Source organism: Schistocerca gregaria, chromosome X, assembly GCF_023897955.1.
Source record: "Schistocerca gregaria isolate iqSchGreg1 chromosome X, iqSchGreg1.2, whole genome shotgun sequence".
Taxonomy (NCBI): Eukaryota; Metazoa; Arthropoda; class Insecta; order Orthoptera; family Acrididae; genus Schistocerca; species Schistocerca gregaria.
In genome coordinates, this window is record NC_064931.1 from 670,048,211 (window position 1) to 670,070,588 (window position 22,378).

The window sequence follows — 22,378 nt, forward strand, 5'->3', positions numbered from 1 at the left end:
TCCATATCTCTGATGGAAAAGGACTTACATTCAAATTTAGGACAGTAATGTGCCATAATGCATTGCTTGTCTTGTGTTGAAATCTCTGAAGTTCCATAACATTCAAGTGACGTACTTCTGTTGCAGAAGAAGGCAGTTTGAGCATCTGTGCCTCATCAGATGCTGGAAGAGCCAAGGCTGAGGGGGTCCATTTGGTACTACTACTCATGCTCTGAAAAGTCTTTGCCATTGATAGCAGAAACAATGAAATCAACATTGTCAAACACATATTGCCAGCATGCTACAGCTAGGATAGGTTCTTTGATGTGTACACAGTTGAAAGCTCTAGCTGTGGACCTTTTTGACATAATAGCTCACTTAACAATTGCAAATAAATACTCGTGTAATAAAGCTGAAAATAACTATATAAACATGGGCCCAGTGAAGTTCTTTTTCCTGCTCATGTGCACTACATGATCAAACGTATCCGGACACCCCGTAAACATACATTTTTCATATTGGGTGCATTGTGCTGCCAGGTACTCCATATCAGTGACCTCAGTAGTCATTAGACATTGTGAGAGAGCAGAATGGGACACTCCGCGGACAGTTGAAGAGTGTTGTAATGTGTAATAGGCAGACACCTATTCAGACCATCACACCAACTGCACCAGGATCCACTGGAAGTGCTACGACGGTTAGGCAGGAAGTAAGAAAACTTGGATTTCATGATCGAATGACTGCTCATAAGCCACACATCATGGCAGTAAATGCCAAACAACGGCTCGCTTGGTGTAAGGAGCAGAAACATTGGATGATTGAACAGTGGGAAAACATTGTGTGGAGTGACAAATCATGGTACACACTATAGCGATCCGATGGCAGGGTGTGGGTATGGTGAATGCCCAGTGAACGTCATCTACCAGCGTGTGTAGTGCCAAAAATAAAACTCGGAGGCAGTGGTGTTACGGTGTGGTCATGTTTTTCATGGAGGGAGGCTTATACCCATTGTTGTTTTGCATGGCACTGTCACAGCACATGCCTACAGTTATGTTTTAAGCATCTTCTTGCAATTCTGTTATGGCGATTGCATCTTTCAACAGGATCGAGCACCTGATCATAATGCACAGCCTGTGGCAAAGTGGTTACATGAGAATAACATTCCTGTAATGGACTAGTCTGCGCAGAGTCTTGACCTGAATCCTATAGAACACCTTTGCGATGTTTTGGAATGCTGACTTCGTGCCAGGCCTCAGCAACTGACATTGATACCTCTCCTTAGTGCAGCACTCTGTGAAGAATGGGCTGCCATTCCCCAAGAAAACTTCTAGCACCTGACTGAACATATGGCTGCAAGAGTGGAAGCTGTCATCAAGGCTAAGGATGGGTCAACACCATATTGAATTCCAGCATTACTGATGAAGGGTGCCATGAACTTGAAAGTCATTTTCAGCCAGGTGTCAGGATACTTTTGATCACATAGTGGAAATGCTGGGGGAGGTATGGTCTGTCTGTAAACTGAAAAGCAAGCCATGCTTGGGTGGGGTTGTTGCCTTTGCCTGCAGAATGCTACAGCGTCATAGAGGGCGAATAAGAATCAATTTCCCTGTAGCAGTGTAGAACAGTATGCAGAGATTTACATACAGTCTGCCCATATATATTTCTTGTGTTACTATTATCAGCGAGTAACATGTGTTCCGTGCAGTGACATAGTGGGACAGAGAGATAGATGTTGGGACTCGTCCACTCGCTGTTCAGTTGGCAGACCTAGAAAGAAGGGAAGTGCATGACCACGATCTGGTGACCTGCCTCATCCATCATGCATTCACCCTCCAGCCCCCATACTCCCCCTCTCCCCTCCCCCCTCACTCTCTGTGCAGCCCTTCAACTCATCACACCCTCGTATCACAGATTATCCCTTAATATAATTGTATGTAGTTAAGACACTGTTTTTAATAATTGCTGTTTTTCCATCCCCTGTAATGTGGTAATTATCAGTCCTAGAGAAAAAACGAAGACCTTTCATGTAGGAAATTTAATGTAGTTTAAATTAATACTGGGAAACATTTTTGCTAGAAATTGAAATTTTTGAGATATTCAAGAGAACCATGAAAACATGACCTTTAAACGCCCCTTTATCCCCCCACACACACACCACACTGGTCACAATTTTTGGGACGTTGTTCATGTCGCTTCCTCCTACTACTGTACAAAAAATAGTGACTGCACAATTTTTTTGCCTAATTTTGCTTCACTGACTTGGCTACAAGAAGAATTTGCAGATACGGTGTACATTTGACATTTGCATTGGTAGTGCTCCTGCTACTGTTGAAAGAGTACATGCGGCACTTTCTAACCAGTCACATTCCTGATTGTAGAGAGTTTTCAGCGTATTGCGTGAAACAGGTATTCTTCCAGTAATTATTCTTCTGACCATGTAGTTCAACAACCTGTAAAGGAACGGCAACACATTGTTGAAATGGTGCAGTGTAGTCCTACTGCCAGCACATGGCAGCTTTTTGCACGTATCTGTGACCCACAAACACTCATTTGGTGAAATTAGATGTGGAAAACTTTTGTCCACATTCTTCACATTCATTCAGTGCCACACAACTTGAATTTAGTTACTGGTTAAACATCAACTGACCATTAATACTGTTCACTGGTGAAGCCATATTTATGTGCTATGGAATCAACAACATGCATAATAATCATCGATGTTCACAGGAAAATCCATATGCTACTGGGAAAACCAATATCCAACTTTATTTTTTGATCAGTGCTTGATGTGGCATGACTGGTAACCTGTTGATAGGTCCAGTCATTTTAGAAGAGTGAATTATGGGACAGAATTACTTGCATTTTTTGGAAATTTGATTCTTTTGTTCGTTAAGCCACATAGACTGCAGTGCACTTCCAGCATGATGGGGCCCCTCCACATTTTACCTGACGTGTTAGGGAACATCCCAACCACACTTTCCTGAATCGCGGAACTGGTAGAGGTAGAAGAAATAACTGGCCACCAAGGTCACCAGACCTTGCAACATTAGATTTTTGTTTATGGGCTTGGATGAAGTTGGAGGAGAACAAACAAATGATGAATATGGAAGATCAATTGCTTGGTATTAATCACGGACATTGATGCTCTCATTGCAAAATGTGTAGAGGCACTCGGACAAACAAAATAATCTATTCTCCTAAAAATGCACAAATTCATTGAAGTTGGTGGAGTATCCAATTATTTATTGTGAATTGTACAAAAGCTGTAAACAGACATGTACGGTAATGCTTAGAGGTGAATGTGTTAAAAATGTTATTTTTCAGTTGATACTTTTAAATGAAATATTGTTTTTATTACTAACTGTTGTGCATGTGCGTGTTTAACCTTGACAATGTATTGAATAATATACAAAATAAATAACAGTACACATTAAATGTGTGCTATCTACGAAACCATTTGGAATAGGGCATATGTACATATGCAAGTTTTTGCTTCAAACAATTGTTCCTTTCGTTTCCCTGACTATTGACCATTCCTCTTGAGACACCCTGTGTAAGTATATATGTGAAGTATCACTCCATTTCTTACTGATTTGAGTACAGGAGTATTACAAGTACACTGAAAAGCGAAAAGGCAGGGTGCATAGTTTTTCTGAATCACTATTTATTAGTTTGACAATTTCGTGGTTCTGTTAAACTTGGTTGGTTGTGATGAATGTGACATCTTTTTGATTGTAAAAATTCCTGGCATTTTGTGCACATTATGTGAAGGTTTATTATTTATTTATTTATTTATTTTTAACTGAAATCTGTTGCAGTTGTTTTAATATTTGTTTGTTAATTGTGCTTCTGGCTCACATGGTAATCTGCTGTTTAATTTGTCTTTCCAGTGTCTGCCTGAGAGTGAATAGCCAGCATGAAAACCAGATCTAGTAGCAGAGGCAGAGGGGAAAGCTGTTCACTCAAGAGGACGAATGAATCAAGACGAAGTGCATCAGACATCAGTCAAAGTGCACAGCATGGTAATACAAATTCCAACAGAAGTTTTATAGGACTGACCAAAAACAGCAGGAAAAGAAGGCATTCTGATGTTACATGTAGCAGTAAGAAGGCAGCGACTAACTACCAGGAAGAATCCAAACATGTCAGTAAGGATGACCAGCTTGCAAATGTTCTAAATAAAACAGTGTCAGTGGTGCTAGAGCCATTTGATATGGAGAAGCATATGCAGGCTAAGGTTGCAAATAGCAATAAAAAAAAATGCATCGGTAATGACTCTGTCAGAGATGTCAAAGTAACTGCTAAGAGTTCAGATGGTTGCAACACAGAAAATCAATAGAACTCGACAACAGGAAGCAGACAAAGATGTTAGCAGAAATCCACTCATCATGATGGCAAAGAACTACATAATAGTGATCAGAAGAATGTAGCATCCCTCAGCTTGAGTGATGATGATGGCCAGGGGTTGTTGGAGAGTTCAACCCATCAGAGCAGAAGACAGTTGTGGGATGCTTCCCACAAAATGAGTTCAGAATTTCTCCGAGAATGCCGTAAAATATATAAGAAGCCAGTTTGTACATGTTGTGTAGGAAAAGATAACAACAGTGGAAGTGAAATAAGAGTTGCAAGTGATGGCTTGAAGGCAAAACATAACAAACACATGGAGGAGAGCGTCAGAAATAGTGATGTAAATAGAACATCCAGTAGTACCCAAAAAAGAAAAAACTGTTGTGGATGCTTCTCACAGCAAAGTAAAAGATGCTGATTATCAGTATGGAGGCAGACCACTAACTACAGAGCACGGCAGTACAAGTTCTGAAACTATCACAACTCTCAAGATGATGATAGAAGTATTTAAAAATGGCCAGTCATCCAGAAACAGAGAGATTATTAACAGCCACCGTAGTAGGAGGTCGGTCACACCAACTTCATGTTCTGTAGCCACAGCACCTTTGCAGATGAGAGACAGTGCAGCTTCACAACCTGGTCATGCACTTACCCACTTAGAAATGGACCCATACTTGCGTCGACGGTCAGCATCAGCGCCTCCTCAGTTACAGTTGGGTGACACTTTTCGAAAAACTGTTGATGTGTTCACACATTTACTTCAGGATGCGGCAACACATCTGCAGAAATGTGCTAATGGAGTTGGTGATACATTAAGTGACCATAATTTTGAGAATATGGTAGCTGGTGTTTCTCACTTGGTGTCAAGCTGCACATGCCATTCACCCATTAGGTGTTTACTATATAGCATTCATATTATGAATGCATTAAAAAGAAGACTGTCTACAGAATTAAATGTGATTTTACTATCGAGTGGTGATGCAGTACAGCCAGCAGCAGCAGGCACGCAATCAAATGGGAATTTAATGGGAAGATTCCATCTAGAAGCAAGCATCAAAGATAAGACCAATACAGAAGCCACTATAGAAGGAGGTAGTATATCTGAATCTGCACCTCAGTGTGATGCCACAACATTAACAATGAAATCCAGAAACATATTGTCGACTGCTGAGACCTGCATAAGCACATCACACAGCACTTGTCCCACTGAAGAGACAAACGACACACCATCACCAGTAGGTAGCACTGATAATGCACATATTGAAGCAAGTATCGGAGAAACAGCCCAACTGGAAGCAAACACAAAAGAGAGTACCAGCACAACAACATGTATTACAGAAGACAGTGTCTCAAAGTCAGCATCAGAATATGGTGCAATGTCGTCATCAGTTGAGCCCATAATCATGGTGTCAGCTGCTGGGACATTTACTAGTACTAGTTCTTCACCCACTGGAGGAAAAGAAATCCTGGACCTACATGAAGTGGATACTGTAGTTTCTCATCAGAATAATGTAAATGACAGAGTGGATGATAGAACAGGGTGTGCCAGCTCCAAGAGTAATGTAATGTGTGGGAGTGCAGAACGAGAACAAGATGGTGAACGGAATACTTTTGACTCCGTCTGTCTCTCTATGGAAGAGATTGAAATAAAGGAAGAAGTTGAAACCTCAGAAAGTGACAGTGAATCAGAGTTGTCTGAAAAACAGTACTCACAAAATGGGACAGAATCTGATGCAGGTAGTTGTGGTCCTGAAGGGGAAGAGACAGACAGAGATGAAAATATGGTTGAGGCTGAGTGTAACATTGATGAGGTCTCAGATATAAATAACCACACGAATGTAGTTTATGAAGTAAGAACATGCGAGAATGGAGCCTGGCATGTGCAGCGTATACCGTCATTTTAAATGTACCTACTTTTTATGAACATTCTTTCAATGCAGAAAAAGATGTTTGCAGAAATCCTCTCATCATAACAGCAAAGAACTGCGTCATAGTGTTCAGAAAAAAGTAGCATCCCTCAGCTTGAGTCATGATGGTGACCAGGGGTTGCTGAAGAGTTTGACACATCAGAGCAGAAGACAGTTGTGGGATGCTTTCCACAAAATGAGTTCAGAAATTTGAGGAGAGTGCCATGAAGTATATAAGAAGCCACTTTGTATATGTTGTGCAGAAAACGATAACAACATTGTAAATGACATAAAGAATTCTGTGACAGTTTCAAGTGGACAGTCTGTGAATAACCTAATACATTCCCTTCTCTGACCTCTAACCCATGTCATGCTTGGCTTTTTATTTGTAGTCACATAATAATTATCTAGCTGTGAAAAGGAGTAGTGGATTATGATGTGCAAAACCTACATCTGCTATGCCAACAGTGTCTGAAAATACTGTATTGTTTCTAATGCAATTTAAAAAATTTCTATAAATTAAAACATTATGACAACAAATAATGCATTGTAGTGAATTTGAAGATGTATGTATTTTACTGATACATGAACATAGGTACTAACATTGATTCTGAATATTTGCATGCCTTATTTGAATATATCAGTACTTGATACCTATTACAACCCTACAAAATTATTGCATACATTTAACTTAAATAAAATCTCTACAATATTTTTTTAGAAATGAAATTATAATAAAAGCTTTGACTTTTGCAAAGGTTCTAGAAATTTAAAATGTAGACAGGAGGCTGAAATACAGCACAGGATAAATAGTGGATGGATGAACTGGAGGAAACTGATTGGAGTACTATGACAAGAAGGTTAGCTGCTGAATGAAAGGAAAGCTTTACAAGTCTGTGGTGAGGCCTGTGATGCTGTATAGTGCAGAAACTTGTCCAATTACAAAAGCCCGAGAGAAAAAGATGGAACTGGCAGAAATGAGAATGTTAAGGTGGATGAGTGGGGTGATGCGAAAGGATAGATAAAAATGAGTACATCAGGGAAACAGTGAAAGTGGGGCCCATAGGGAAGAAGATCCAAGAAAGTGGGCTAAGACGGTATGGACATGTGCAGAGGAGAGGGGAGTACTATTTAGGGAGAAGACCTGGGAATTGAAGGATCAAGGAAAAGAGGAAGACTGAAACTGAGATGGACAAACAAGGTAACAGCACTGTATAGGCATTTATGGAAGAGTAGGATGCAGCAAAGCAACTCCGAGCCCACATGACATGGGAAAAGGCTGAGATGGTGAGGAGGAGGAGGAGGAGGAGGAGGAGGAGGAGAACGACGACGGCGGCGACATGCCTCAGAGAACAACAGAAATTTCTTATTTTGATACATTTACTGTGGGCAAAATATCAATGCATCATGTGACCAAGCAGTGCTCATTTGCCGCATAGCCATCGGATGCAAAATAAAATCATAGGATTGTGCAGTTGGCCAACTGATGCAAAATTTAATAGTCGAGGTGAAGTGTTCGGTACTTGGTTCAGATTAACTTCCTGTCAAAAAATCGACCACACTGATGTCAAACAATTTTTTTGTGGATAGTTTACACCTTAACACACGACTGGATGCAAAAATTTGAAAAAATACAAAATCGTACTTGGTTAATTGATGCATAACACTATCCAATTATGGATGTCTGTGTCCATTACATTCAGTTAATCATTTTCTTTCACGAACATAATTCTCTTAAGAACATACAGTGAATGACAGTCAGTAAATTACAATTTTTAAAGTAGTCTCTACATAATTCATGTTTACTTATATTGGGAATTATCATAATTGATCTATTTCGAAGCCCGAGTTTAAAGCCCATGTACACTTTGGGTGCTCCTCCCCAAATTTCAATCCCATACTGCAAATGCAAGTGAATTAATGACAGTACACTTGTGTAAGTCCATGTAAGATGTTTGTCAATCACAACGCCAAAAAACCTATATTTAACAGATGTTTCAGCAGAAGAAAGTGATTCAGTATGAGATTGGTTATAATTTAACTAGAACTTCATTACAACGGTCTTGTCCTTATTCGATGTAAGTTTGATTATTGTTGGATATTCCATGATCAGTACAGAGTTCTCTTTATTGCTTTATGATGCTAGCTGCTCATTACGACCCCAGCTAATAAATGCTGTGTTATCAGCATAATTCACTAGTTTTGAGGTTTTCAGCTTGTTATGTCCGTAACATATACAGTAAACAAAAATCGCCCAAGAATACTTCATTGGGGAATTCCGCAGTTAAGAGTTTTATATGCTGATTTTACTGTTAAGATTTTACTTTAATTGTTACGACAGTTTAGTACATCGTCTTGTATGTTGGTGACACAGACTGAAGTACTTTAGTGCTACTCCTCTTGGGCCATAAGTTTCTAATTTGGATAATTGTACTGCATCATTCATAGAATTGAAAGCCTTAGACAAATCAAGGAAAGTCACAATGACTTTGTTTCCTTTGTCCAGTCGGTTTAACAGATCGTGAATAAAATTTGCTACTGCGGTCTTCGTGGATCTTCCTTTTTGAAGCCCATGCTCCTAGTTATTTGAATTACTCATTTTTACTGACTTTATTTGTAGTGTGGTTCAGTTTGTTCTTTACTTCTCTTATGAAAATGTTTCATGAAGGCCTCGCACAGTGTCTTTCGCTCACTCACCAATTTCCTTCTAGTGCTATATTACTGCATCTTGGATTCTCTTTATTTTCACATTCTTTGCTTACTATATTCTAAGCTGTTTTATTATCGTTACTGGAGTCACTTATCTGTTCAGCATAATATTGTGTTTCTAGAGTCTCCAGGGATTCCTTGCATGTTTTTCTGGTGTTTATGTACCTTGTTAGAAAGTACTGGTGTTTTGTATCTATGAACAGCACATATAGGCCTTTCATGTTTTCCTTTAATTTGTGGATTTCTGCCTGAATTTTAAGATTCTTTGTGTACTTTGATTTCCCTAGTTTGTTTATTACTAGACATGTCTAATTAAAACTGTGGTAAGAAATTTCATAAAACTGGCTGTACTTTTCATTAATATCAGCTGATTTGTTTATCTTGTACCAGTCTCTGCGTGGAAGGTCCTCCTAAAGTTACAACACAGTTAGTGCCAGATTGTGGGTCAGGTGTTATCATCATTGGTAACAAATTTATATGGATATGGCTGTAGCAATGTAGCAAGTCAGAATACCTGAGATAATTTACATGATAGTTTAAAGAATCTATGTTGACATCTCCTATTATTATAATCTGCTTTTTGTTTGTTATTAGTTGTTCTAAATGGCAGAGTAAGTCATCTACACCACTATTTGGTGATCTATATAGGCTTACGATTATGAAGTTAATTTTGCCTGTGTTTATTTTTATTGCTGGTGATTCAAAGGACATCTCCACAGCGAGTTTACGAAGATGATCAGGGTTTTCACACTGGTTGTTACTTCTAGCATCGTGCCTGCACCACCACCCTTGTACATCTTCCTAACAGGTTTGTAATTATTGAAGTTAAAACTATGAATCTCTTTTGTCTTGCATCCTGGTTCATTCTCAATATATAAGTAAGGTTTACTCTCTCCTAGAAATTCATCAACTTGTTCTATTTACTTCTTGATGTACTGGACATTCTGGAACATTATTTTAAATTTTTCACCGTTTTTAGTTCTGTCTGTGGTGTTTTGCTTTTTTGTGTGCACACTGAAGGCTGATTTGCACTAAAAAAAGTTCACTCGCTGTTTAACTATTTTCACATATTAAACTACTCACTTCAGTCTTTTCTGTAATCAATTTTTGTAATTTTTCACACAAAAAACGTTTACTCTCATAGTTCAAATGTAATTCATGTTTAGTGTGCATGCTTGTATCTAATGTATCAATATCTAGAATAAAACATATTTAATCATAATAACTTAGTTCTTGCAACTGTTTTTCTTATTTCTTTCTTAACACACAATTTGTGTGCTAAATCGTGAAGATGTGAAACTGTAGCAACAATGTTATTTTTGTGTTTGTTTTGTTCTAGAAACTTAGTCAGACCTCCAATACAAATATTGGCTCACTACATGCCACTTCATTTGTACCTGTTATACTAACAACAAAATCATGGTCATGCAACATTGTGCATCTAAATCTATGTCCACTATGATGATTTTCATTTGCACACCCGGCTCCACCACACTGCTAACTTGGATGTTAGGGTTCAAGCTTTGTACACTGTAGCAGCTAGCTTTCTTCCATTTCTATAAGCTAACTAAAGTACATTGCACTTCATTGTTGATTTCCAAGTAAGTTGCCGTTAAATTCACATTGTTTACATGGTTTGTTGACCTCGCTAATTCTCTTTTTTTCCATCTGATTCTACAACTTCACTAGTGTTAGGTGCCGTATATTGATTTTAGTTGTATTATTCTTTTGTGGACTGGTTTGTTGTTCTATTCACACACTATTTACGAAGTCTGTCATCCTTATTGTAACCATCACTATTTGTCGTCAGTACATAGTACCTGTTTATATCAGTGAACATAATTCGATTTGCTACGTTCATTACCTGTTGGACACTTTCCTTCAGTTACTCATAACTCTCCAGATTATCATTCTGTAATTACCGTGTTTTATCATTTGGAACATGATGGAATTTCTTCAGCTTACAGTTTTTATTTGTTAGTTGCAAAATGTCATGCCTTAAAACATACACGATTTTTTTGTAAACTTGGAAGGTCTTTGTTTAGTTACACAATTTCAATATTACAGTTCCCTCAAATTCCTTTTTCACAGCAGAACTGTATCTTTTATTGACTCAGTTACTACATATAACTGCACTAGACATCATATTGAACTAAATGATTATTGGTTTTCCTGTATGTTAATGGTTTTGAGTGTGATGAAGACACCCATAATCAGTGTCAGCACCAGATCACATTAAATGTTATTTCAACCGGTTGGCTATATTATACAAATCATATCCTCGTATGATTTCTGGCTCACAGCCATGTTTAAAATTGTAAAAAAAATCATCATTTGAATGTTAGTAACACGTTGGAAATGTATGGTGCTGAAAGTAGGAGGGCACACCAAAAAGTAAGTTACATATTTGGCAGGCCAAATGTCTGTTTTTGAATGTTAGTCTTCAAAGTGATACAGATACATGACAATAGTTTTCAACATAGTCATAAAAATTACATAAACAGTAATTGGAATGTTCTACCAGTCATTCAGTTCCACGACAATAGGATTTTGCACCTTGGTCATGAAGACATTGGAGAATCACTGTGTGAAAGTCTTCACCATTGGAAAATCTCTTTCCTTCAATATGTTCTTTTCACTTGCCAAAAAGATGGAAATCACGTGGTGCAAGATAATGACTCTACAGTCGGCATCATCCCATCTGTGTGGCCATGGTTAAATAGTTGGTTTCATTTCACTGTGGCTGGGTGTGACATTGCATTTGGTCCATATATAGCCAGAATTTTGTGCTGAATCTATGGGCAGTTGAGACATTTTGCTTGCGAATATCGCACTGTCTAGTGTGCTTCAAATTTTGAATACATTTATAGTTGCTGTACCACTGCAGTACTACACCAAGATTCATCTGTTATCCATACTGCAAGAGACCCAGAATGTTCGCTCTCTTCTGACAGTGCACCAGTTTTGGTGCACAGTGGTCTTTGCGTTGGTTGACATGTGTAACTGACTTTCCAAAGTCCCTATGGACTGTGTTAATGTGTCAACTAAAAACAAATTGTTTAGCTCTTCCATTTTTTTTGTGATGCACACAACTAAATTTCATAAACTTTTTAAAACATGGCCTTCATATGGAACTTAAATGGAACATTATATGAATTCTCCTTCCTTGGACAATAATCTCCTCACTTATTTTCTGTGACAGTCTTAGCTTAATGTTATATAATGCCCATTCTGCAACAGTTTTCTTGTATTCTAAGTATTGTTTCCTCTTCAGTTTTTTCAGCAGTCATTTGAAGCCACTTGGTTTTCATTGCTTTGTTTAACTTCTGGATATTGTATTGAATAGGAATGTTATCCATTGTTGTTAGATTTGAAACATGTGCAATATACCTTCCCCTCTTCTTCCCTCCCTTGTCACATCAATGAAACATGGCTCTTACAGATCTTTGATTGTTTCTTTTCATTACTGAATCAACTTCAGTTTTGTATGACATTTTGTTTGTCTCAACAATCATGCATCTCCTTATTGTTGTAAGGTGCTGTGACACTCGATGAGAATTTCATTTACTTATGTTCCAGGTATTCATATTGTTTATCGTGGGAAGAGACCAGTTTCCATATCTTTCACAATCATTATATTAAATCATAACTTACTGAGTTTCACAAATAATGTGATGCTATAATAATTTACAAAATTGATATTTTCTGTATACTTCTTTTTCTTATACTCCTATTTTTGGTGCCATAAATATTTCTCCTTTTTATTTTGATTTCTCATTTTCTTTCCATACAATACTAAAGTAGTGTTCTCTCAGTGTCACTTGGAAGAAGTCTTAAAGAAGCACGTAAGTGTAGGCTTCCACAACAATTGTCACAGTCAGTAAAATTCTTTGTTTATTGAAAGAAGTAAGCAATTCATGAAAACATAAGGAACAAATACTTAGACAGATACATATATTTTTATGAAATATCTTCTTCATATTAGTGTGTTTTTTTATTATTAAATGTGTCACTGTTCTTTACCAAAAATGTGAATAAAACTGATTTCTTGTAAGAAAAACTATTCTTTCCAATGATTTATCTCAAATCTTGGAAAAATCAATAGTTTTTATGATTACTATAATTTCCAAAGTATTGTTTTATTAAACACTTTGGGTCTAATTGCTGATAAAAGGCTGCTAACTATTAAAATTGTCAGTCAGACATTTTATGTCATTGGATAAGTAATGAAAAATGTTGATGGCAGCATTGTGCACCACCATATTTTATTAGGTATCGTAGCATCGGAGATGGTATGATCTAGACCTTTGAAAGGGCTGATCCTGCCACTCATGCTGGGACCTACAGTTTATGATGCAGCTCTGCATTTTTCATGTTAATGTATACTTGTCAGTGCTGAAAGAAGTAAGAGAAAACATCTTAGGGCTGACAGTGAATTGTAGCCAGGGCCTTGACATCTATATTCTGGCATTAACCTACTGAGCCACGAAGCTGTTGTTCAGAATAAATTGCACTGAGAATTTACTGCAGATATTTTGTAATAGTTGAACACTTCAATATCTGTGATAATTTCCATCACTGATGTTTCAGTTTATTTTTGTCCTTCAAATAATTGAGGCTTAAGATCAATTATTTAAGCTGTACAATAGCACTTGGAAATATCTTAGTGAGTTGGTAAACTTCTACATTATTTGGCACTTAATACACAATAACCAAAAATTCTGCTGTGTACAAGATGCTGTTGTAAAAGTGCAATTCCCAGTCAAAAATAATTTTCAAGAGCCTTTTAGTGAAAGAGTATCTTTCTATATCTTGAAGGCAATATAATTTTCTTATGAGGTCTGAGGTGTACAGTGTCCTCCATTGAAAAAAAACTTCTTACAGTGCATTGTTATCTACTGTGGATGAGTCAGTGACAAACTATCTCCACTTAAGGAGAGTGGGATGGATTGTTTCGTACAAGGCTTCAGCATAACTGTGTGTCTATAAAGTATTTTCATTATTAATGTCTTGCCATTTTACATTAGCTATATATATCCCAACAGCCTACCTGACAGTGAACCAAAACTGTATTTGAGCCATTTGTTTTCCTAATACACATTATTCTAATTCACCACACAGTGTACCAGGTAACTCCAGCTTCATTCAGTTTGAAAATGATACTAATTTCACAGATTTAGCACCAGAACTGAAAAATAAAGCAAACAGTGTATTGGAGGGAAACTGTTCACAATTAAATTATTAATCCATGTTCATGGAATTTCACTATGAGGTAAAGCAAAGACCAGGCTTTAGCTGATCAATGGGTCACCTAATGACCTATACTGGACTACAGCTCAACTTCAATAAGTTCTCATCAGGTTTGACTGACATAAAATCTGCAGCATGGCAGAAATACTTAAAAGCTTCAAGTCACAGATACTGAAAATTACTCAAACGAAACCTACTTGTGATATTCCTAGAAAGAATCTAGGACTATTATTCAGCCCTGTAAACATCATTCCCCCAATGGCGGCCAAGTTAATATTACACTAACAAGAAATTCCTGTTGTAGTAATAATTACCATATTCAGTCTGTGAGTGGAAAACAAACTTTAACCTATGATATTAGTGTCCACAGCAATGCAGTGATTTACATGTGTTTTAAAACATGTCCTCAACTTTATAGTGGTTTTCATTGTCACTGTAGACCACAAGGTCTGGAGACCAGTATTTCACTAAATCTATTTATAACAAAAAGCATCATTTATCTCTGTTGGTCACAAGAGATATGAAATATCTGCCTCATACAGTATACTGTCTTGCAAACAAATGCACATTTTAAGAAGTTCAGTTTAAATTTTAGACCAAGTACTTATCGACACTGACAGGGAAAACTGTAGGGTATTATAGGAGATCATAGCATTTCAAATTCTTGCTGTCAGATAATAGAGCTAAAGACAGGCTCAGTGAAACCCACAAAACTGCAGGCCTACATAAGGGTTTTCTCAGATCATAAGATATATACTTTTTCGAGCTATTGGCAAATCAATCCTGGAATGTAATGTATACGGAAAGCAATGTAAATGCTAAGTCCTATAAATTTTGCACATTATTTAAATTAATTTTTGAGGTGACCCTTCCAAAAGTAGACATTTTCACTGCTGCAGGTAGGAAAACAGAAGGATAACTGCAGATTTTTGAAAGTTCTCACAGACATTTAAATTTCTCAGTTCCTTGTAAAAGCATTGCACTAACCCACAGTTCCTTGAACACCATCACAGGTACATGAAAAATATAGAGGGTTCTGCATGTATTTAAAGAAAACCATTCAATGACAAATTAATGTATAACTCAGAAAATAAAATCAAAGTAGTGTGGGAGGTTATAAAACAAGAAGCTAGAAAGAGCAGACACAGGGGTAACAACTCAAAAATGGGGATAGAATAACAGGAAGTCCTCAGAAATTAGCAACTTTTGTAAATGACTGTTTCTCTAGTATTGTAAAGAAGCTGCAGAAAAGTCTTTCTAAAACACATGTAGCACCCACAAATTCTTACCCAACAAGCACAGTCATGATGTTTCCCACAACAGACATTGAAGTTAAGAATGCAGCACAACAATTTAAAGAGAAAGTCTGAAGGCACAGGTGAGGTTTCTGTCTCTGTTTTGAAGGCGTGCATATAAGACCAATTAACAGACATAATAAATGAATATTTTAGTTCAGGTGTTTTTCCCAGAATAAATAAAGCATGTACAAGTGCTGCCCTTGCTAAAGAATGGCAGTGTGGAAAAAATTGGAAACTAAAGGCTTCTTTCACTGCTGTCTTCATTCTCAAAGTCATTTGAAGCACTCATGAAAGATGGACTGATAAGTTACACGAGTAAAAAGAACCTCCTTAATGAAGCACAGTTTAGTTTCAGAAGTGGAAGAAGTACAATATCAGTCATTGAAGAATTCATGGAGATGGTACTGGAAGCCCTCGATAGGATGATTATGTTAAAAGCATTTTCTGAGACTTGTCCAAGGCTTTTGACACTGTTGCCCATAAAATACTATTAAGCGATCTATAAGCACTATGTTTAAGAGAGACAGCAAATGAGTGGTTTTAGTCGTACTTGGAAAAAGAGGATGCAGAAGCTGGAGACTGTTCACACAGCTGCTGATGTTAAATTTTTTGTAAAGCAATTGTCGAACAAGATAAACATATATTTTCCTCAGGTAGTGTACAGGGTCCAATTCTATTCATAATATATATCAACGGCTTTCCTGACAATGTAACACATGGGAAAAAAGTCCTTTTTGCCAATGACAGCAACACAGTAGTCACTGATAAAACACCAGAACTGATTTAGAGAAAGAGAATGAAACACTAAATTGGGCAGTATTTAATAAATTAGTACTGAACAAAAAGAAAATGAACAGTATGAATATCAGCAAAAAGAAAGGCCACTTTAAGCAAAGATGACAAATCTATAGATTGCGCAGCAAAAACACAAAGTTTTTAGGGATGAACATTAACTGTCAGCTAACATAGCCTTTACATACAAAGATACTGGCAAAGAGAATGTCATCCGCATACTATGCTTTTCACATGTTAGCATCAGTTTGTAATAGCCACTGTCATGAAATATTATGCCTAAATATACTCAGTTCTTGGCTATGGAATTCTTTTCTGGGGACTGATGTCACAAAGCATGCACACAGTTTTTCAATTGCAGAAAAGGGCCATAAGAATAATAACTGGAAGTAGAATTCCGGCTCATTCTATGGAGCTACTTAAAAAATTAGGCATCCTTACTGCACCAAGTGAGGACATACACCAATCTGTGGTGATTATCAGGGAAAATATCACTAAATTCTGCACCAACAGGTCTATCCATAGTAATGGAAGAAGAGCTAGTTTGGAGTTACATTTACCCAGGACAAACGAAAAAACTCAAAACAGTGTACCAGGGTACAAAATTGTATAATAAATTGTCAAAAGAAGTGAAAAAAATATTACTAAAACACATTTGTATAAAAAGGCAGCTAAAACGTCCTCCACAAGTAATGGATATTACACAATTAAAGATCATGTAGAAGCTCGGAGTAGTGGATAGTAATGAATGGTGATACTAAAGTACCTTGTCACATTTCAATACAGGATTATGGGTTACTGCTCTCACAAGGATCAGGTGCGAAGATCCATAAAGCATAACAGTAATGTATGGTGGCTTAATTTTTCATGTGGACAGTTGAACGTAAAGTTTGGAATTGAGGCAAGTGGCACTGAAGAGTGGAACTATGTTTTACATTACAAGTTATCAGAATCAGTCCAGTAGTCATCAGTAGATGTCCCCAGTGGGTGGGCAGTGGAGAAGGAAACTATGTTTTATTTAGCTGCCTACCAGGAATACCAGGAACAATCTGTGTGTAAATGAAGAAACATTGTAAAATAGTTAATTACCAAACGAGGCACTGCATCTGTTAGGATGCCGAACTCTTATTCCAACCTATCCTCTTAAAGCATGTTATGTATGCTGGGTGTTAAACTTTGCTTGGGGTATTGCTGTATTACCTTGACAAATTCTGTATCTTTGTGAGATGATCCTTGGATGAATAAATAAATAAATAAATAAATTGCAGAACAATATCATCAACAATGTGCAGGCAAGATATCGTGAAGGGAATTCCATCACATGAAATAACTAATTATCTGCTGTTCCTTCTTCAAGTGTGTACCCTAGGTATAAATGACATAAAAAATTAACACACTGGTCTCTTCCTCAACGAGCCACAGCCAACTGAGTGTGTGATGTTCTCTCTTTGTACCATTATTTTATTTGGTAAATGTCTCAAACTGTGTAATAGTAAAGTGGAACTGTCTATACTGCAGGCATTGTGCCTGTCATGTGACAACTATACCACATTCCCAAAATATTTAGGAAGGGTTACTCCATCAGATTCCAGGATAAGAGGGATCCACCTGTTGGCAACAGTTAGCTACCCTTCCTTCAAACTTCTCCCAACCTATTTCACTTTCCTCAGGGTGTGTGTGTGTGTGTGTGTGTGTGTGTGTGTGTGTGTGTGTGTGTACGGGCGCGCCTAAACACAAAGCAAGCAGTCTTCTTCTTGTTCCTGTGTGACTCAGCATCTCCTCTGTATGGTGAGTAGTGATCTATTCTTTTTACAATATTGTCATCCGTAACACATTGGAGCCTAATGGGTTGGCAATCAAGTTAATACCTGGATCCTGAGGAAATCTGCTACAATTTACAATTTAATAAATTTGCAAATTCACTTACCTCTTTAGGCAGTATATCAGCTTAACTCATCCATCCTCTTCATGAATATGTATACATTTATCACAAATAAATTACAGAGGGATTTGTAGACATTACTATAACAATACTGTTTTTCAGGATTTTTATTTTTCCCTGAAGCAGACAAAATTTTCGTAAGTCGTAGGGAATGGTAGGCTATTGATCTAAAATCACTTGTCAGCAGGGAATACTAAATGCTTCATTTATAGATAAAGTGTTTTATTGTGATATTTTTTCTCATTTTTACAAATTAGTGAACATCACTTGGATATGAAATCTTTCAAAATACTTGTGAACATAATGGCCTGTGTTACATGGCCGACAGTAGTATCTGGTCTCTCCTTACTACCTTTCCTGCAGCTTTCCCTTGTTCCCATCAGACCTTGCCTCTTCTAGATGGGTTTGTTTTCTTTTCTGTTGGTGGCAGTTTCTCGGGAAAATGGTATGCTGTGAACCTGTTTGCACTTACAACTCCAGACGCTGAACATGTATCTTTATTTAGTTCCACTCCTCTTTTTTGAACCAATTGCTTTGCTAATTTATAGATAAAAATCTGCTAATGCACACTTTTTTATATTTTGATACTGTGAATAATGTTTGCATTCACAACTGCCTTCACAAAAATATGGAAGAAAATCTATTTCCATTATTTTACAGTCTTTCGCTGGAAGGGATAGTAACTCTTCAACTGGTCTCCTCTGTCAACACCTGTTTTAGACAAGTTGTAATCTAGTACAACGTCTGGCTTTACCACCTCAACATAACCACTCCTGGATTTTACACTGACATGCAAAGCAGTCATTTTAAGCCGTGTTGACAACATGTGTACATCACATTTGTCTTTCCATTTCAAGCAGAAAATATGTCCTTTCCAATGAAATGTCATTTCTCCTTTCTTTAGGTTTTGATTTATTAGGTCTCTAGACAAACCTATCATGTACTTCATCATAGTGTCAACTCCCAATGTATTTCTTTCCCATAGTTCTTCAAGGACTGCAGGACTTGTATAAAATCTGTCCATGTATACCACATGCCCCTTTCCCAAGTAAGAGGAAAACAGCTTCAGCAGCAGGTATTTGACCAGAATTGGCAACATTTCCTTTTCCTCCAGTGTAAACCTCAGCACCGCACATGGAACATGTTTCAGCATCACTTACAACATACAGTTTTATGCCATATTTCTCTTGTTTGTCTTTCATATAAACACAGAATCCAATTCTTCCTCGAAAAGGACATGTTGCTTCATCCACAGTCACATTTCGCAGTTCCTAAAAGACTTCTGCATCTTTCTGTGAAAAAGTCCCAAACAGGTCTTACTTTATGCAGAGGGTCATGGCCTGGTTCTTGTTGAGGTATCCACAGCGCATTATTGTTCACATTCAGCATCCTGAATACGGGAAAAAATCTTTCTCATGACTTTAGCTGAGAAGCAAATGATGAAGCAAGCACAGGGTCTTCAGACCAATAATCCCTAAGTTTAGGTTTCTTTACAACACACACATATGCAAAACGATTGCAAAAAATTGATTTACTTCATGTATCCTCACTGCTCTGTTTCTTCCATACAGATTTTGGTTTGATTCTGTTCTGACAGCGAAGTTCAGAAATAGTATCAGTAGCATATATACTTGTCTCTGATTTTACTTTTAGAAACATGGTGTGATCACAAAATTGCAACAAACAGTCTAGTTCTGTTGATAATGTATTGAAAGGAACCTGAATTCCACGAGTTTCTTCAAACAGAGATAATTCGTGGAGTGCATGAAAACTACACCATTCATTATGAAGGGCAGGCTGTTAAATTGAATGACAAACCTCACTAACAGAAACTTGTGCATTAGTTTGTTTATACACACTACCAACGTTTCTATCAGCAGCACAGGTTTCGCTCTCCAGCTCACAAGTCATTGCAGTCTTCTGAAAAATCTCCAATGTCGTCCAAAAGATCGTCAAGTTCTGAGCTATTGTTCAAGAGTTCTTCAGTCTCCAAGTTAGACAAGCGATGTCTGTTAGCCATATTCACTATTTATATGTTTTTACGCACGGGAAGGATGCACAGAATAGCAGCCGCCATACAACAAAACAACCTTCAACGATATTCCAAGCATGCATGCAGTTCGCTTAACACTGGTACCATCACACACTAGACATCAGCGGTGCACTTACAACAAGCCAAACAATTAGTCTCACTAGTAATAAACATAACACATATGTTTAAATCACCAATAAATAAGTCAGAAGTGACAAACGTAAGACATACGTCCATTGAATTTTATGGTTAAAACATGGTGAACATATCTAGTACATCCAATATGTTAAAAAAGAATGTCTTCATTGCTGAAAAATTGTCTCTGAGAATAATATGTGGTGCTCAACAATGATCATCCTTTAGAACCCTGTCTAAGGGCTATTGCTTCACAGTTTATTTATTGTCTCATAAAGTTTGTTGTAAATAATCCACTACAGTTCAAAAGGAACAATGAGTACATAATTAGTATACCAGAACAAAAATGACATTTATTACATCACATTAAGGTTATCTTTAGGACAGAAAGGGGTACGTAATATGGCACCCAACATTTTTGATCACTTACCCAGTGATATAAAATGTCTGACAGACAACAACATTCAAATTGAAAATAAATCAAAACAACTTCTTGATAACTCCTATTCTGTGGAATAAATTTTATTATTGTGATGTGTAAATGACAGTGGGTACTTGCATCTGTGGGTCTTCTTTCTTACTTTTAAAAGGAAAAGAAGAGGAACACTATTAATGATCACATCTATTTACAAAATATTTTGTGATGTGTATATAAAAGACTTGGTCCACATTGCAACAAATTATTGTGCAAAACACACACAGAAAATTAAACTAACTAGTTAACTCTCACTTCCCGAAGGAAAGCAGTAGCCAGCAATTATATCTCATAATTTTACAGTACAGACTGTTTGATTGAGTTTTTCTTCTAATATGATACTTCATTTGTACAGGTTTTTTTTAATATAAATTACTTTAGTGATATAAGGACACTAGTGAAAAACCTGAAGACTTTACTGCATAATTTTAATTTTTTACAATCAGCTTCAGTCACTTACTCAGCTTGTATGACAGGAAAATTATCAGATTTACACAAAATTATTTTTCTCTTTATATTTGTGGGAGATGAGCTTGGGCACCGATAGTCTCAGTCTGGAACACACAATATGATTCATGAAGCACTTAAAGAATCCAAAATAAAGAATGGTGTTTTTCATTGATGTGTTAATATACAAGCTGTCAAGGATGAAATTCTCAATACCTTTGCAGGTGATGAGAAATAAGCACGGAAAACTATTGTTTATGAGTCCATAAACTTCCTTGGAAGTACAAAGGCAGGAAACTACACAGAGCAATAAAAAAAGTCTTCTGTAGTTCTATAAGACACTGAAGTGTTAGGTCCTTTAAATTATGCTGCTTAAATGTTCACTAAGATTACTTCTCAGAAAACTGTGGTCCTGTAAATGACAAACATGGGGGGTTTTTCTACCATGAATCTCAACAGAAGGAAGAAAGCACATAGTTCATATTCCACTGATAAGGACATTAGATACAAATGTTTGGACCTAGGAATGGAAACAGGGAGTGCTTTTAAAATGACATTTGTCATAGGCAACCTTGAGAAACCATAGAAAACTTACATAAGGATGGTTGAACAGGAATTTGAAATGCAGTTCTCCCAAATACAAGTGCAGCATCCTACCAATTAATGTTGATACTCTGAAGGAAGGCACTAGCAATAGTGGAGATCAGAGTCAACCAACAGATGATGGATACATTAATGTTGATACTCTGAAGGAAGGCACTAGCAATAGTGGAGCTCAGAGTCAACCAACAGATGATGGATACATGTTGGTGAATTAGCAACAATATTAATCTTATGACAGCTACCTCCTGTTCACTGTTCCATAGTAACTCAACGACAAGGGTGGGGGAATGAAGTTAGTGACTCCAATAAAACTTGATCCAGCTGAAAGATTCTGCAAGCTAAATTTGAAAACCTACTCACTACTTGTAAAAATTTCAGGACTGGAAGAATGATGATGAAATTTGCATTTTAGACAATGAATATCTATATGTTGAACACATGTACAAGAAATAAACATATGTT

General features: G+C 37.0%; 2 protein-coding genes across 7 annotated transcripts in view; both read left to right on the forward strand.

Annotated features, from left to right (window-relative positions):
• LOC126299024 (uncharacterized protein DDB_G0271670-like) overlaps nucleotides 1–6,382 on the forward strand; it is a 31,784-nt gene extending 25,402 nt beyond the window's left edge. For all 6 annotated transcript variants that reach the window (XM_049990666.1, XM_049990667.1, XM_049990665.1 and 3 more), the window contains exon 2: nucleotides 3,870–6,382. In XM_049990666.1, the coding sequence (XP_049846623.1) occupies nucleotides 4,818–6,230 (1,413 nt within the window). In that variant the 5' untranslated portion in view covers nucleotides 3,870–4,817 and the 3' untranslated portion in view covers nucleotides 6,231–6,382. The remainder of the gene's footprint in view (nucleotides 1–3,869) is intronic.
• The window catches only part of LOC126298264 (uncharacterized), a 226,816-nt gene that overhangs the window by 194,779 nt on the left and 9,659 nt on the right, over nucleotides 1–22,378 (forward strand). The window contains exon 3 of the mRNA XM_049989566.1: nucleotides 9,649–9,750. Within this exon, the coding sequence (XP_049845523.1) occupies nucleotides 9,649–9,750 (102 nt within the window). The remainder of the gene's footprint in view (nucleotides 1–9,648; nucleotides 9,751–22,378) is intronic.